At 52.2% G+C, this 17,411-nt stretch overlaps 1 protein-coding gene and 1 long non-coding RNA gene across 2 annotated transcripts; one reads left to right on the top strand and one right to left on the bottom strand.

The window, feature by feature from the left end:
* Positions 1 to 665: 665 nt before the first annotated feature.
* On the top strand, positions 666 to 3,674 carry LOC129030056 (uncharacterized). The gene is made up of 3 exons (XR_008500537.1): positions 666 to 881; positions 2,475 to 2,892; positions 3,202 to 3,674. It is a non-coding gene; the product is annotated as an uncharacterized LOC129030056 (long non-coding RNA).
* A 956-nt stretch (positions 3,675 to 4,630) lies between these two features.
* On the bottom strand, positions 4,631 to 16,422 carry LOC129016863 (fatty-acid amide hydrolase 1-like). The gene is made up of 9 exons (XM_054456628.1): positions 16,304 to 16,422; positions 14,994 to 15,035; positions 14,205 to 14,329; positions 13,993 to 14,117; positions 10,644 to 10,698; positions 9,531 to 9,570; positions 9,031 to 9,139; positions 7,246 to 7,391; positions 4,631 to 5,122 (listed from the first exon to the last, which is right to left on the bottom strand). Exons 5-9 carry the CDS (start codon positions 10,646 to 10,648, stop codon positions 4,994 to 4,996), a joined length of 429 nt encoding a protein of 142 aa, XP_054312603.1. The 5' UTR covers positions 10,649 to 10,698; positions 13,993 to 14,117; positions 14,205 to 14,329; positions 14,994 to 15,035; positions 16,304 to 16,422; the 3' UTR covers positions 4,631 to 4,993.
* Between the last annotated feature and the right edge of the window lie 989 nt (positions 16,423 to 17,411).

Consider the following 17,411-nt stretch of genomic DNA (forward strand, 5'->3'; position numbering starts at 1 on the left):
CCATTTCCCAATTCCTGCCTGTCTTAGAATTTCCTTGTTTGCAAAATGACTTAGCAACCTTAGAAAGCTGTTGTGAACAGTAGAGAGATAATCCATTATCATAGTGCTTGGTATTTTGTAGCCTCAAAAATGGCACCTCAGCCTCCTGAGTAGCTGGGACCACAGGCATGAACCACCAAGCCCAGCTAATTTTTAATTTTTTTCATAGAGACAAAGTCTGTTGCTCCTGAGCTCAAAAGTGCCAGGATTACAGGCGTGAGGCACCTCCCCGGCTATCACCATTTCATAGATGAGGAACCTGAGGCTCAGAAGTTGAGGCTTGCCTGGGATCCCACAGCTAGAAGAGAAAGGCTCTGTTTGATTCCCAAGTCTAGAATCTTCTCACCGCCCCAGTGTAGGCCCCATTCCTTCCTCAAAGTCACTGGGGGTTCCCTGAACCTCTTCCCCCAGAAGAGACCTAGGATTTCAGGGGCCCTGAAGCATTCAAGTCAAAGCCCCGGGGCTCTGGCAGTGACTTGCTCGTGCTGATGACAGCTCTCCATCTACCCCTTCTCTCCCTGCCCCTGCTACTTCCTGTACCCCTCTCCCCAAGCAAGGGCTGGACTCAGCTTCTGTGACCTCACCCCAGTACTGTGGTTGCCTAAAGCCTTCCATCTGATCCGTACGGGAGGCCCATATCTGGGCTCACCGGTCCTGCCGTCTTTGTCACAGCCTCTGTCCAGGCCAATGTGTCTCCAGCTCAGCTTACTCCTTCATTCATTTTTTTCAGGAAACATTCAAGGACCTTCTTCCAAGGGCACAATACTGAGCAACATGGACAAGCTCTGGCCCTATGGTAAAGTCAGGTCTGGATCATGGAATTGAATGGGATGTGTTGCCAGGTATCGTGGGACTCATGCCTGTAATCCCAACACTGGGAGGTTGAGGTGGGAGGATTGCTTGAGGCCAGGAGTTCCAGACCAGGCTGGACAACACAGCAAGACCCTTGTCTACAAAAAATTTAAAAAATTAGCAGGGCATGGTGGCATGTGCCTACAGTCCCAGCTACTTGGGAAACAGAGGTGGATCACTTTAGCCCAGGAGGTTGGGGCAGCAGTGAGCTATGATTGCACTACTGCACTCCAGCCTGGGTGACAAGTGAGGCCCTGTCACTAATAATAATAATAATAATAATAATAATAAGTGTATTGTGTTGAGGCTAAGGCAGCACAGAGGCTGGGGAGGCCTGGAATCACAGAATGGGTAGAGGGAAGGCAGGAAAAGCATTTCCAGAGGAGGCAACAGCTTGAGCGGGTGGGGAGGAAGCAGGACTTCCTGGGCCCACTGAGGCTGGCTGGTCTCCCGGTTTCTCTCTCAATGCCGAAAGGCTGTGCATCATCCCCTACATAAGCTCCACATCACTTTGTCCCTATCCTCAAGCCCTCCTCCCTTTACTCGTGGTCATGCTGTCCAACCATCGTTCTTACCTCCACCCTGGATGAAGCCGCGGCCTCCTCCCCAGTTTCCTGCCAGGACGGCGGGTCCCTCTGCAAACTATGCCCAGCCCAGCGCTGCCTGAGCCCCAGATCTAACCCCAAACCCCCAGTCTAGGGGCCTCCCTGCCCAGTGCCACAGTCAGCAGTGTGGAGGGCCTGCGTCCTTACACAAATGCCAAGGGAGGGGAACAGGGCCTTGGAGGTCCTGAGACCCCACCTCTCCTCCCCTGCTCGGGGGAGAAGAGGGACTGAGCCGCCTTGGCCCCCGTCCGGCCCTCCGCGCGTCTTGCTGAATCTCGGTGTCTCCCCGACTCTCCTTCGTGTCCCAGACTCTCCAGTCCCTGCCTCTCCGGCTCTCTCCCGGTCTCGGGCTCCGTTTCTCCGTCTCTCTCCCTCCCGAGGCCTCCTCCCCAGCCGGGCGGGGTAGATCGCTCCGTAAATAGGCGGATGGCCCGGGGCGCTGCGGGCGCAGACACTCGTTTTTAGAGCCGGTAATTGACTCCTTTCAGTTGATAATTCATGGCTTGCATATGCGCTTTAATGCGGGCGCCCCGGGAGGCGCGGCAGGCGGGGCGGGAGCGGGGCGCGGGCCTGCGCGGCTGCCCGTCCGTCAGTGTCCGCGGGAGACGTGGGCGCTCCCACCCGAGCTGTCTGCCCAGCGCTCCCGAGGCCGCGCGCAGCGGAAGAGGCTTGCGCTGGGTGGGACGCAAAGGCCGGGGGGGTCCCTGGGCGGCGCAGGGCCTGCTGGCTGGTCCTTCGAACTGAATGCGGGCGGGGGCATGCGGGCACCCCTTCCCCATGCAGCCAAAGGGGAAACTGAGGTTCAGAAAGGCGATAGGTCTTAGGCAGAAACGAGATCAGAATTCAAGGCCCCCTTCCCGTAACATCCTAGTCAGGGCCCTTAGCCCCAGCTTTTCTAGAGCCCCTCACCCTGGGAATGCTCCTGTTTCTCAGCTAAATTCCTCCGCTGGAGTGACCCACCCTGTTGCTCTCTCACAGGCACCCGCATGAGGGGCCGGCTCCTCCCCGTGAATTCTGGGCACAGACACCCAGACCTGAGCAGGCCCCTCACCCCACAGCGACTGGGGAGCGGGAGCCCGAGTCCCTCCCACCTGCTCCCTCGGTTTCTGAGGGTCTGTCTCATCCTGCAGCTGGGCAGACGTGATCTTCAGCCCCATGTTACAGACGCTTAGAGAAGCTGGAGACTTGCACAATGTCTCAGAGGAAAGGGAGCCAGAACCTGGACCCGTGTGTACCCCGACCAAACCCTTCATGGTTGAAGGAATAGGAGTGGGAAGGGGAGGAGGTTCCATATGTACCCACACACGGACTTCAAAGAGGCCCCCACAGCAAGACAGCAAATGACATCCACAGTCACAGATCACGGAGTGATTTCAGGTGAAGATGGTGCTGGCAGGTAGTTGTCACCAGTCAGAGGTTAGGGGTCAGCGCTGGAGCTGGCGCTGGAGGTGGGGAGGTTGATGACTCCAAACATCAGCTCAGGCGATACTAGAGAAAGCCCAAGCCGAAAAGAAGTCTGCGCCTAGCATAGGGCTTCCCATTTATTCAGTCCTTCGAGCTGGTATCTGCCACCCCTTTTCCCCAGGCTAATTCCAGCCAAAATAGAATTCTACCTCCTACATCTTAAAATCTGCAAATATTTAACCTAAAGCCAAAGTGCCTGCTAATTCCTGCATCCCTCTATCTCTGTCCCTCCACTCGCTAGTTTCCCCATCAGTGCAATGGAGTTTGAATAAAGGATCTCACTGGAGAAGTCGCAGCGACAGTGGGTCTGAGAGCAGAGGGAAAGGACTGTCTGGGCCTTGTGAAGCTCAATGCTGCCCCCTGGTGCCCAGAATGCCGCGCCAGCAATGGGATGCAGGAAGAAGAGGCAGGAGACACCTGAGGTCTCTCACCTTTTCCAAGCTATTCAGACCTCCCTCGTACAGGGCAGGGAACACAGGGCACCAGCCCTACTAACCCAATCTGAGGGGAAACTCTGAGGCTCCCTCTCCTGCAGAGATCTCAGACTCTGTGGTAGAATTGGTGTGGGGGGACACGTGACGTCTGCAATAGCCCTGTCCATCCTGCACCTGGACACCCCGAGTGGTTCCTTCTATGGGAGGCAGAGGCAGGGCTGCCCCCTCTGCTGTGCAATTCCTGGGGTCTTCATCTGAGTTAAATTCTTTTAAGTCAGGATTTTTCTGCCTGAAATTTCACATTTGTGTTCAGAGGGGGTACTCAAAAAATGTAGCGTGGATGGATGAATTCCATTCCTTTGCATTGTCTTCAGAAGATCTGTGCTATGATGCACGGGGAAAAGTGAGTTCATCAATTTGCATAGTTGGCAGAAGTAGGGCTACAAAGAGGAATGGGATGGGGGAAGGGAGAGATTTGATGGGAGGAGGATCTCAAGAGTTCAGATGAAGGGAAAATAATGGGGAGGGATCAAGAAAGGCTTTCTGGAGGAAGTGGTATTTGACACAGGGTTTGAAGGACACAGAAGACAGCAATGGTGTTCAGGTGGAGGGAACAGTCTGAATAGCGACATGGAGCCCGAAGCATAAGGCGGGCTTATGCTGGTGAGAAGGCTCCAGTTTGAGGGAACGGAAGGAGGCAGTGCTGTGGTGGAACCATGGGAGAGGAGGCTATGGAGGATCCTGGAGACATGCTGATGTCAGACCAAGGAATTGGTGTTTTGTGGCAAAAGCACTGAACTGTGAGCCAGGGGTCTAGGTCCTAACCCAAGCTCCACTCTGACTGGGTTCCACTGTCTCAGCCTTGCTCGCTGGAACCCTCTCCAGACATCAGTGGGAATCATGGCAAGTTCTTAATCAGGACAGTGCCCAGAAATCACAGCTCACAGAATGGTCAAGCTGGTAGGTACCATAGACCTTATCAAATCTAACCCCCTCAATCTGAAACTCAGATGAGAAAACTCAGGTGCAGAGAGATGAAGGGACTTCCCAGCATCACACAGCAAGTCAGAGACAGAGTCAGGACTTGGACCCAGATCTCCAGCCTCTCTGTTTGGGGCTCTTTCCCCACTGCAATCTGGGGTAGCATCAGGGAGACTGAATTGGAGGAAAGCAACTAGAGGCAGAAGACCACCAGGAGATTACAGCCTCACCCAGACCAGAGATCATGAGGCCAAGGCCAGTCAGAAAATGTTTATTGAGCTCCTCACCCTGCTCCCCACCGTGGGCCCATCTGAGGAATATTGAGCACCCACACAGAGGGACCAACAAAGAAAAGGAACCTGGTGGGGTTCCAGAAGGAGACATAAGGTGGACATCGTATTCATGAGAAGGAAGGAGCACACTTGAGTGAGGATCTACAGGAGTAACACCAAGAAAATGTTTTAGAAACAGGGTTTCGCTATGTTGCCCAGGTTGGTCTCAAACTCGTGGCCTCAAGTGATCTGCCAGCCTCTGCCTCCTGAACTGCTGGGATTACAGGTATGAGCCACCACAACCAGCCCCATGTTTCGTGAGCTGTTACTCCATTCCAGGAGCCTGTCATTTGGGCCCCCTCTGATTCTTGACCAAGGTGTCCACCTCCTTCATGAACCGGAGACACAGCTCCTCTTCCCATGGCAAAGCAAAGCACTGCACAGTCACCGGAAGTCCGACGGATCCTGTTACCGCCTGCCAGGAGAGAAGGTTGGGAACTCAGAGCCTCCTTCCTGCTCACAGGCCCCTTGCCTGGCTCTGTTCATCACCCATGCTATTCTGGGCCTCTGTACCACAGGTTGGTCTAGGTGATGCTTTAGTCCAAACATCCCTTTCCCTATCTATATTAAGGTAAAAATGACCTAGATCTCAGAATTCCAGGCTTCCTCAGCTCTCAGTGAAACCTGAAAAGACTGTTGTGATTTTATTGGCCATAGTTCTTCAGGGTTAACATGTAAAACTTGCTCCGTGTGCAGAATGCTGATTATAATGATGAAAGAGAAAGCCGAGCATCCACTCAATGTTCAAGCAAGAGAAAGAAGAGTATGCTAATCCCTGATCCAGAGCCTGGTTACCCTTCCACAGTGAAAGTATTGCCTTGGCCCAAAACAGGCCCAGGAACATGGGGGCTAAGCCTGAGTCCCTGCCACGAAATCCAAACATCCTTGTAGGAATTCAAACCTGTTTTCATTGCTTTATGATGATATCATTTGAGGCTTTATTTGCCTTTGTCTCTGGAGTCAGATCACCTGCTTCAAGTCCTAGCTCCTCCACTTCAATTGGCTGTGTGGCTTTGGCCCGGTCCCTTAATCTGTCTGTGCCTCCATTTTCCTCATTTAAAAAACCTCACAGGAGAGTTATTGAATTTAATGATTTAATATTTATACACGGCACTTTTAAACAGCTCCTGGAACAGAGTAAGTGCTCAAGACACATGAGATAGTGTCATTATTGTTATTTTCTCAGAATTCAGGTCAGCAGTTCCACTGGGTAACTCTAGCACTAAAACCAATTTCCAGAAAAAGTAAGTTACTTAATGTCTGACTCGGATACGTGCATATGTTTCGGAGTTGGCCTCTTTCTCTTCCTCTCTCTCCTTCTCTCTCTCACCAAAGTCAGGTGTGTTATTTTAGACCCTGCAGTTAAATATTTGGTAATATTTTCTTTTCTGAAACCACTCTGACTTACTAATCATAGTATTTATTGAACACTTCCTACACGCAAGACCTTATACAAATTGCTTCACTCTCTTTTTCAAATTAATTAACCTTTAGCACAACCCTACAACGTAGATGTTTTTATTCCCATTTTCCTGGTGAAGAAACAGAGGTCCCAAGAGAGGTCATATCCAGAGCAGATACACAGTAAGCTCATAACCAGCGGCTTTTGCCCTGCTCTGCCCTCCCTGCCTCTGAGATTGTTTTTACCTACAGCAATGCAAAGAAGGCCAAGCGCAATGGCTCACACCTGTAATCCCAGCACATTGGGAGGCCAAGGCAGGCGGATCACTTGAGGCCAGGAGTTTGAGACCAGCCTGACCAACATGGTGAAACACTGTCTCTACTAAAATTACAAAAATTAGCCGAGCGTGGTGGTGCATGCCTGTAGTCCCAGCTACTTGGGAGGCTGAGAGGCAGGAGGATGGCTCAAACTCAGGGTGTGGAGGTTGCAGTGAGCTGAGATCGCACCACTGCACATCAGCCTGGGCAAAAGAGTGAGATTCCATCTCAAAAAAAAAAAAAAAAAAATTAGCCGGGCGTGGTGGCAGGTGCCTGTAATCCCAGCTACTTGGGAGGCTGAGGCAGGAGAATCACTTGAACCCAGGAAGCAGAGGTTGCAGTGAGCCGAGATCGTGCCACTGCACTCCAGCCTGGGCGATAGAGCAAGACTCTGTCTCAAAAAAGAAGGAGAAGGAGAAGGAAAAGGAGGACGAAGGAGAAGGAGGAGAGGGGGGGAGAAGGAGGAGGAGGAGGGGGAGAAGGAGGAGGGGGGGGAGAAGGAGGAGGAGGAAGAGAAGGAGGAGGAGGAGAAGGAGGAAGGGGAAGAGGGGGAGAGGGAGGAAGAGGAGGAAAAAGAAATTTAAAGAAAACCACTGGTTTTGCAAAGTTTTCTCCCTTGACATGGATGGGGCTGACAAGAAGGTCAAATGATGTGTCCTCAGGGTTGGGGTGAAACTAGCATAAGTGCCAAAGGGTGAACACCAGGAATGACCAGCCCCGCCCTACTCTCTCCACCACCACCCGTCAGGGGCCCCAACCCGGATAGAGCCAGCCCTGGTTTGTCCCCGCTGCGGGAGAGGCTCGGAGAAGGAAACTGACCTCCGAGAAATTTTTATCAGAACTATCTCCGTAGCACCCCTTGCAGAAGGCCAGTTCCTCCTCGCCCTGTAGTGTCACGATAGTGACAGGCACCACGCCCGCGGGAAAGTCCAGGAGGTTGTACAGGGTCACGTAAGACTGGCTTTCTGCAGGAAGATCCAATAAGCCCAGGAAATCGTCAGCGCAGACTCAGGTGGGGAAGAATGTGGGTGGGCGCCCCCTCCCGGTCCTTCTGGGAACTTCAGCGCTCTGGGCTCGGACTAGCCAGTTTGTGTCAGGAGTGCCTCATGCTCTCCCCAGGGTGGAGGGAAGGACGGAATCTGCATTGCAGACGCCTTACTCAGTGCCAGGCACTGTGCTGGCCTCATCATATTGCTGATCCCTTGAATCCTCTCCACTCTGTGAGGTGTGGATTACTATTGACTGTGTACAAGTGAGGAAATCGAGGTGGCAGAGTTAGGGGCTTTTCCAAGGCTACACAGCTAGTGGATGGCGGAGGATTCAGCCCATGCCCTCCTGTGCAGCGGCCTTCAAGATAGTAGGGGTGCACAGCGCCACCTGGAGTTGAAAGGACAGCTTTTCTGCAGCAGCCACATGTGTGCAGGGAGAGTCAGGCGTGGGATGCGCCTTTGGCTGGCCACAGTCGGGGGACCCAGGAGGACATGTTCTTAAGGTCAGGGGAGAGGAGTCCAGACTCGGGTTTGGAACTGAGTTTTATCCTGCCTTGGGCAGCACCTTTGAGACCAGCACCTGTGCATGGGACCCAGGGATGGCCCAGATATTACCCTGTCCTGAGCCCATGTTTTGGTCAGGCTGGGCTGAAGACCCCTTTTGAAGTAGGGCAGCAGAGGGCATGTTAACAGTAAATGGATGGGCCGGGCACAGTGGCTCACGCCTGTAATGCCAGGACTTTGGGAGGCTGAGGTGGGTGATCACCTGAGGTTAGGAGTTCGAGACCAGCCTAGCCAACATGGCGCAACCCCGTCTCTACTAAAAATACAAAGATTAGCTGGGCGTGGTGGCACACACCTGTAATTCCAGCTACTTGGGAGGCTGAGGCAGGAGAATTGCTTGAAATCAGGAGGCAGAGGAGGTTGCAGTGAGCTGAGATCATGCCACTGTGCTCCAGCCTGGGTGACAGAGCAAGACTGTCTCGAAAAAAAAAAAAAACTAGTAAATGGATGTGCTAGGTGGAAAAAGCCAAACACAAAAGCTTCATACCCTTTGATTCCATTTGTATGAAATTCTAGAAAAGGCAAAACTATGGTGACAGAAAGCAGATCAGTGGTTGCTGGGGTTAGGGATAGAGTGAACTGCAGAGACATGAGGGAAATTTGGGAGTGATGGAACATATATCTATAAAATCTAAAAATATATTCTGTTCTGTATTTCTGATTATAGTGGTGGTTATACAACTGTATACATTTGTCAAAATTCATCAAATTATACTTAAAATCGGTGATTTTTATTGCGTGTAAATTATACTTCCATAAAGTTCATTTTTAAAGTGAATGGAAATTGCTAACAGGTACAAGCTTTCCTTTCAGGGTGACAGAAATGTTCAGATATTAGATAATGGTGGTGGTTGCACAACATTTTGAAATTCTAAAAACCACTCAATTGTACACTTTAAAATGGTGAATTTGTGTTATGACTTTTATCTCAATTTAAGAAATATTTTTAAAAAGTGAATGGAGACAGAGGGCAAGATCACAGAAGCTGGGGCAGGACTCGGGAGTCCTGGACTCCCAATCTCAACGCCACCAAGACCCAATGTGCTCTCACCTGATGCTAGGGAGGAAGAGCCTATATAGAAGGCAGAGCCCAGAACTGGCACCAGCAGCACATCCAGGTCCAGGGACCTCCACTTGGCTATGAACTCTTGCTGATATTCCTGCAGGGACAGTGAGGGATGGTAGGGGTAGGACCGGCAGGGGTTACTGTTCGCCAGACAAGGTCAGATGCTGCCAGGCAGCACTGAGTTGCACACCAGGAGGAAGTCTCAGGCTATAAGCTTCGGCCTGAGATACCTGTGGAGGTTCAGGATCTTCCAAGGGACAGAGGTGAAGGGATGGGAAGCTGAATTTCAGGTCACAAGGATTTGGGGACAATGCTCTAGGGAGATGGACTAGAATAACTTCTGAGGTCACCAAGCGCCCCCCAACCCAGGTCCAGCTGGGCCTCCTCTGCAGGCCAGGCCATAACTCTGACCACTCAGGGCACTACCCAGGTGTCTGCAGCCCCAGCTCCAGCAGCCCCTCAAGGTCTTCCCAGGCATGCATCACCTCCACTGCTGTGTGCTGCTCCCACAGTTTCTTGGGTGTCCTGAAAGAATGAGGAAGACTCTGACAAGTTCAAAGGTCAGCATGGGAGGGAACTCTTTTATACAAATGGGACATGACACCCAAGGCCTCAGTGCACGCTGCAAATCAGCTGATGGGCTGGGAGTGACCCCGTGTCTTGTCCCCTGGCCAAGACATCTTGCCTGCTCAAGGTCCCCAAGAGCACACATCCTCTGGTCAATCTACCCCCCATTCCACCAGTCACAGGAACTCATGGGCTGCCTCAAAGGCCACAGGCTCCTTACCCTAATCTGTGAGGCACCCAGTTAGCCCTCAGGCCACTCCAGCCCAATTCTGCCCAGCATCTCAACACCAACCCCACCAGGCCAAGCCCAACAGCAAACCCAAGCCCATACCAGCCTCTCCCAACCTCATCTCTAACCCTAACTCTAGCCCCACCCCAACTCCAGGCTCAGTCCCAACCCTCTTCCAAATCTATCTTCGCCCCACCAACCCCAACCCAAACCAACTCCAACCCCAGCCTCAGTCTTAAGCCCATACCCAAATAAAACCTAATCTCAACTTCAGTCCCAAATTTTACCTCAACCTAGCCTTAATTCAGATTTTTTTTCCGTTGAGACAGAGTCTGTCTCTATCGCCCAGGCTAGAGTGCAGTGGCACCATCTTGGCCCACTGCAACCTCCACCTCCTGGGTTCAAGTGGTTCTCATGCCTCAGCCTCCCGAGTAGCTGGGATAAAGACACGTGCCACCACACCTGCTGATTTTTGTATTTTTAGCAGGGACGGGGTTTCATCATGTTGTCCTAGCTGGTCTTGAACCCCTGGCCTCAAGTGATCCTCCCCGCTCAGCCTCCCAAAGGGCTGGGGTTACAAGCGTGAGCCATCACACCCAGCCTTAATTCAGATCTTAACTCCAAATCAAGTCCCAACACCAGTCAAAAGTCTCAATCTAACGATAATGTCAGGCATGATCCTAAAACCCTAATTAGAGTCCAAAATCTAAATAGTTACCCACTAAGTGGGTATGCCCCTCCTCTATTCCCACCATCCCATGGACAACCATTGTGAGCAGGAGCTGTCCCTAGGGAGACTCACCCCATTCCACGAATCTCTTCAAGATGCTGGCTAGTTTGGGGATCTTAGAGGGGGGCTGAGAGAGGGAGTTCAACTTCAGAACCGACAGGGAAACAGCCAGCCTGCCCAGGAGGGGGTCCAAGAAGGGTAGCATTGCTTAACACACTGACATGGAACCCTCCGATCCTCAATAAGCCTACACCGCTTCACCAAGCCCTGAGCCTCTCCGTGCTCACACTGGCCCTGTAGCCCTCCAAATGCCCTTCCCCCTTTCTAAGCCTCCTCTCTGAAACCCCCTCCCCTCTCTGTGAGCACCCTACCCTTTTAGCCCCATCCCCTTCTTTCATTATTTTTTTAATTAATTTTTTTTTTTTTGAGACAGAGTCTTACCTGTCACCCAAGCTGAAGTGCAGTGCATGATCTCAGCTCACTGCAGCCTTGATCTTCTGGGCTCAAGCAATCCTCCCACCTCAGCCTCCTGAGTAGCTGGGACCACAGGCATGCACCACCATGCCCAGCTAGTTTTGTTTTGTTTTGTTTTTTCCATTCTTTTTAGAGAATGGAGTCTCACTATGTTGTCCAGGCTGGTCTCAAACTCCTGGGCTCAAGTGATCTTCCTACCTTGGCCTCCCAAAGTGCTGGGATTACATACATGAGCCACCATGCACCCAGCCCTTCATTCTTCTTTCCCATTTTGAACCCCTCTCTGAGCTACCAGCATTCTCTGGGCCTCATCCTCCTCTCTGATCCCACTTCCACTTCTTCTGTGAGCTCCCTCTGCTTTCTGAGCCCCTCCTACTCCCTGTGCCCCCTGCCCTTCCAAAGCCCTCCCTGACCAGGGCCTGCATTTACTGTGTACTTCGGGATCCAGGTCAAGAAACATTTGACAGGGACTGGCAGGCAGAGCTGGTTGACCATGCCCTTTATGCTGGGATCCACAATGTCCCCCTCTCTGAGGAACCAGTCGCAGATGGGTAAGTCACAGCCCTTAGCCAATGTGTGACCTGCCCCCACAGCCACCCAACTTCCACTCCGTAGACCAGAAGGAGGCCAAACCCAAAGATGCACTTCTGCTCTCAGCCCCACCCCCAGAACAGGTGCATCCTAAAGACAGGCCCAGTGTGTGGCTTGCAGCATAAGGTCACACTGTTAGCCAGAGGCATCCCAGCCCAGGCCCCCAGTTTCCCTCCTGGGACTCAGGTTGGCTCCAGCCCACTCCCCTACCTCGTTTCCACTATGCCCCACCCCAGCAGATAATGTACATCTTCTCTAGAAGAGTGGCCCCTCCATCAGTAAACATTCCCCCCATGTACAAGTCTTTGATGGCGTACTCTGCCTGGGGGATGGAGAAGGGGATAACCTGGGGAGGCAGAGGCAGAGTCAGGGTCTGGAGCTTCCCCAACCCTGCCTGGTTCTCTGTCTCTGCATCCCCCAAGATTTCAAGAGGGATGCCACATCATCTCGTGCATCTCCATCCACCTCAGCGCCTGAGCATGGTATGGGAGGCCTGTGTCACTGGTTGGTCTCCTGCCACCCCACTCCCTCACCCTCACACACAGATGCGACAGAACAGAACGAGAGCAGCCCTCATTTCCTTCATGCTTCACTGTGATCCAGCCAGCATGCCAAGTGCTTTATCTATGGAACCACATTTAATCTTCACAGCCACCCCATTGGGTAGAAAACAAGCCCAGGGAGGTTAAAAGGCTAGCCCAAGATCACATGGTAGAATCTCAAAGGGGAAGTGAGGCCAGGACAAGCCACTGGGGGCAGGGGAGGTGGGGGTAGGGCTAGGGTGGGGATTTTGGAGACAGAAAGCTCCTTACGGCCACTTGATGGAGGCAACAGAGACCCAAGCTAAAGGGATTATAGGAGTGAGTCCCTGAATCTCCACCACTGAAGGAGGAAGCACAAAAGCTTGATGCCTTCCTTATAGGGTAGGGTTCACCCTGTCCCCACCTCCACTCCATCAGTCTTCTCCAGGAAGCATAGGGGGAACACAATTATCTCAGCACCTCAAACTCAGATGTAGCCACCTTTGTCTCCAAGGATGGCCCCACCCAGCATCCTCGCACTGGCCCAGCCTCTCTCTCACCTAGGACCAGGTGAGACTACCTGGTGTCATGCATCCTGGAGCAGCCAGAAGGTGAGCTGCACAGCCCTGGCCATGCTAGGGGATGGCTGGATGTAACCATCTGATTCATGTAGCCAATTCGAAGGGGCCAGTTACTGGTGTAAACCTAGGGGCACAAGGGGCTGGATGGAGCTCGGAGGAGAGATTGTGCTGGGGACAAGGTGGCCCCACTCTATCCAAGAGCCAGACTTTAAGGGCAGGGCCTTGGTCTACAGCTGTCCTCACAAAGGGGGGAATCCACGTGGACACCCCAAGACCCCCTGGGAGCCTCCCTATATACTCTCCAGGCTCTAGGTGCTCTGGGGAAACCCCTAGAAGAAGGAGAAATGGATGAGATGGGTGGTTGGGCAGATGGGGTGGATAGGAAATAGATGGTAGACAGACTCCTGGGTGGGTGGGTGGATGTATGTATGAGATGGTGGGTAGTTGGGTGGGCAGAGGGTTGAATGCATATGTGGGTGAGTGGGTGAATGGACGGTTGGAGTTGAGTGGGTTGGCAGGTGAGTAAGTCATGCATAGACACAAATATCTTTAAGCTAGAGAAATGTTAGGAAAAGATGAGGATGGAGATCTATAGGGGCAAATACCCAGACCAGGGTCGGGGGTGGAGGGCCCCTAGTCCTGGGAAGTGGGGTGCTGCCAGAAAAGCAGCCGCCCCTCACCCGTCACACAGCACATGTTTGTAGGGGCAAATCATGGATGATATACAATGATCTCAGGTTGATAATGCTAGGAGGGGTGTAGGGAATCCGAGGAACAGACATTGCCGGGAGGTAGACAGAAACTGCCCTATGGAGAGGGTTCTGCAGTTAGATAGGGCTGGGTTCAAAGCCAGCTCTGCCAGTTACTAACTACATGATCTTAGGCAAGTCATTTCACTTCCCCTCAGTCTCCCCAGCTGTAAATGGGAGGAGCACTGCTCACTCTATAGAGTGTGAGGATGAGACACACGGAGCCTGGCACACAGCTGGTACAAGCAAATGTTGTTGAATGAATTAACGAATAAATGAAGGCTGCTGTAGAGAGAAGGGTGTGGAGTGATCTCCCAGCCTAACCTCTTTATTGTACTGATGGGGAGGCTAAGGCTGAGAGAAGAGATGTGACTTGGCCAGGGTTACCTAGAGGGTTAAAAACCCAGCTTAACTGGATGCCACACCCTCTGAACCACACTTGCTGAGTATTCTGCCTGCATGGGTTGGGTATATGGCACTGGAGGCCCTCTTTGGGGGCACTTACAAGCTATGGCTCCAGATAGCCAAGAGGCCAAAGCAGCTGGCGTCCAGCAGGGGAAGGAAACAAACTGGACTGAGCATGTGGGCTTCTCACTCACTGCAGCCTGGGGTGGGAAAGGGGGTCTTCACCTGGGAAGGTAACATGGCAGACAGGTCAGGGAGGAATGATGGTGGGGGGCAAGGAAACCCCCATGTCTGCTCTCTCACCTGGCTTACCTCCTCCCTAAAGGGCATCTGGAGCACAGTGGGGTCCAGTCGGTACATGTCTTCACTCAGCAGGGCTTGCAGGCACAGCGCCAGGCTCTCCACATCCCGGGCCTTGGGGCCAGCCACCGTGGTCACTGCACAAAGAGGACGGGAGAGAGACAGGCACCTCTCATTTTGTTTGTTTGTTGTGTTTTATTTTTTGTTTGCTTGTTTTTGAGACGAAGTTTTTCTCTGTCACCCAGGCTGGAGTGCAGTGGCACGATCCCTGCTCACTACAACCTCCACCTCCTGGGTTCAAGTGATTCTCCTGCCTGAGCCTCCCCAGTAGCTGGGATTACAGGTGCGCACCACCACACCTGGCTAATTTTTGTATTTTTAGTAGAGACGGGGTTTCACCATGTTGGCCAGGCTGGTCTCGAATTCCTGACCTCAAGTGATCTGTCCACCTCAGCCTCCCAAAGTGCTGGGATTACAGGCATGAGCCACCGTGCCCAGCAAGCACCTCTCATTTGTTGTGCCCTGGGGATCCCAACTGCCTGGCCTCAGAGAGTGGGTTCCAAGGTCATGGTCAGGGCGAAGGAAGAGATTAAAGCTGGATAGCAGGACAGAAGCCCTTCTCAGAGGGCCAAGAGTCACTGGACAAGGGGAGGCCAGGTGGGAACCATGCAGTCCGCCCTCTCAGTCATCATCTGTGGGGCTGATCTGTCTGGAGATATGAGCTGAGCGAAATGTCCTTGGGAGAAAGACTGGCAGGTTCATCTTTAAATGGGGTGGCCACAGGCACAGACCAGGACTTACCCAATTTTTTTCCCCTTTATGGCAGAGGCGATTCCAGTGTAGCTGCAAAACATTCTGACCCAGAGCCCAGCTCAGCATGTGAAGGGAGAGGCCTGGGTGCCAGGAGGCTTGAGCATCCAGGCAATGTGCTCCCCCAGGGCGCAGCCCACAAAAATGGGAGCTGCTTCAACCTTCCCTGACTCTCTGCTGCCCACAGCATAAAGTCTGATCTCTTTGACTGCTTTTCAAGACTCTAACTCTCCACGGCTTCCCCTTCTAGCCCTTCCACACGTGCATATTGCTGCAGGCAAAGTCAGCCGCTTACAAACAATCTTACAGCCTTCTAGACGCCACATCATGTTGGCATGTCTGGCCCTCAAAACCACGTTCAAATGCTGCCTCCTCCAGGAATCCTTCCCTTCCCTTGCCCTGCCTCTGAAAGTCAAGAGTATAAGCTTTTAATAAATCTCTGTTGAAGAAAATGTCAGCTTCCTCTTGTGCATTCCCACAAGCTTTGACCCTCTCTTAGAGACCTGATCACTTTCTGACTAACTCATTTGTGTGTCTAAGAGCACAGCAGGGGCAGGGGCTGGGTCCAAGAGTGGTCTATGTCCCCAGAATAGGGGCCATGGTGTGGGTACACAGAGAGGGGTTGAGAGATGGGTGGATGCATGCATGCATACACGATGAACGGATGGATGGATGGATGGATGGATGGATGGATGGATGGAGAGATACAAATGTGGATTGATGGATGGATACACAAATGGATGGATGGAAAGATGGATGGATAAATAAATGGTTGGAAGGAAGAGTATGTGTAAGTTTTTCAAGGGCTGAGATATTTGTCTCTTTTGTTCACTGAAGTAACCCAAGTAGCTAGTACCCAAGGAGCTGTTATGTCTGACACAGTAAATAGTCAATAAAAATCTTTTAAATAAATAGTGGATGAATGGTAAAATTGATTGATGGATAGAAACTGAGATGATGACCACGTGGGTGATTGAATGGATGAAGGACAGATAGGCAGATAAATGGACAGATTGATGAGTGAGTAAGAGAAGGGGTATGTGGATGGATAGCTGTATAGATTAATGAATTAATGAGCTGATGAGTTAATGAGTGGAAGGTCTATTCTACTGCCACCTGGACAAAACATGGTACGTTTAGCATGGCTACTGCAGGAGTTATTTGAAGCCCTCCTACCCACTTCCCCTACTACTGAGCTAGGTAGATGAAAGTTGATGGGAGGAGCAGACACCTCTACTTCCCCACCCCCTAGTTCCCTTAGGCAGGTCCAAGCCCACCCCACCACCACCATCAATGAGTACCTGAGGCGGGAACCTGTGATCCAGAGACCATAAACACCACAGAAGCTGGCTGGTATGCAGATGCTGTCACCTGTGTCAGTACCCATGCCTAGGATGGACCCCCTTTCTGCCAGCAGAGCTCCCTCACCCCCTGAGGAGCCCCCACATGTCTTCTTTAAGTTCAGTAGTTCAACATCTGGCCATAGATGGAGTTGCCGCATTCAAAGCTAAGGGAAGCAGAAGAAAATGAGCTGAGGGTGAAAGCCTCACTGGGCAGACCCCTCCCCATATGGGGGCCAACCACCCTCCAGAGTCAACCCCAGGGCTTCCTGGGCTCCATGAGCTCCTCCCTAAAGCTGAGGCTTCCTGGGCTCCCTTCCAGCTGGAGTGAGGGGCTGCTCCTGCAAGAAAGACCAAGATCAGACACCAGCCATGACTCCTAATATCAGGACCAAAGAGCCCACAGCTCTGCCATCAGAACTGAGAACATGTTCCTCACAAAACACAGATGCACCACAGGCTGAGTAGGGAAGGGAGAGAATAAGCAATGGGGAGAAAAATCAAAGAGAGAAGCCTGGGTAGAAATAGAACAATTTGAGAGAGAAACTGAGATAGAAACAGAGTGTAGCTTTACAGAACCTTGGAGCCCGAAGGGCCCTTACAGACTGTGGAGTCCATCCACATGTTCTATGATAAAGAAACTCAGCCCCAGGGACAGAAAGGGCTGGCCCAAGAACCCTGGTCTTTGAAGTCTGCATGACTAGCCCCCTCCTCACCCTCTGCCCTGAATCGGGACTTTAAAGAGCTGTTTCAGCCCTGGGCTCAGCCCAGCCCCAGACCCCAGCTAGCCCACTTCAGAGACCTGAGCAGCGTCTGCGGGATGTTGGTCTTAACAAAGGGGTTGGCTCCTTGGGCCTTAAGCACTTTCATAATGACCCCGTCCTTATGAAGTCCAGGCTTCTCCAGGAACTAGGCCAGGCGGCATGTACAGTCATGGCCCTGCAGGGAAGGAACATTACCTCCAGCCATGGGGGTCAGGGTGGAACCAGCCAGCTGGCTCATTTTCAGCCCCATTCCACCCCGACTCACACACACTCTCACATCCTTGGGGACACAAGCGCAGCACTTC

Source organism: Pongo pygmaeus, chromosome 1, assembly GCF_028885625.2.
Source record: "Pongo pygmaeus isolate AG05252 chromosome 1, NHGRI_mPonPyg2-v2.0_pri, whole genome shotgun sequence".
Lineage (NCBI taxonomy): Eukaryota > Metazoa > Chordata > Mammalia > Primates > Hominidae > Pongo > Pongo pygmaeus.

Bases quoted from the DNA above. Each gene is read 5' to 3' on its own strand.
- LOC129016863 (XM_054456628.1), bottom strand. The intron at 7,392-9,030 runs GTGAGAGCACAT...ATCTTCCTGCAG, and splicing joins CTCTTCCTCCCTAGCATCAG to AAAGCCAGTCTTACGTGACC. The intron at 5,123-7,245 runs GTCAGTTTCCTT...CTCTCCTGGCAG, and splicing joins CTGATAAAAATTTCTCGGAG to GCGGTAACAGGATCCGTCGG.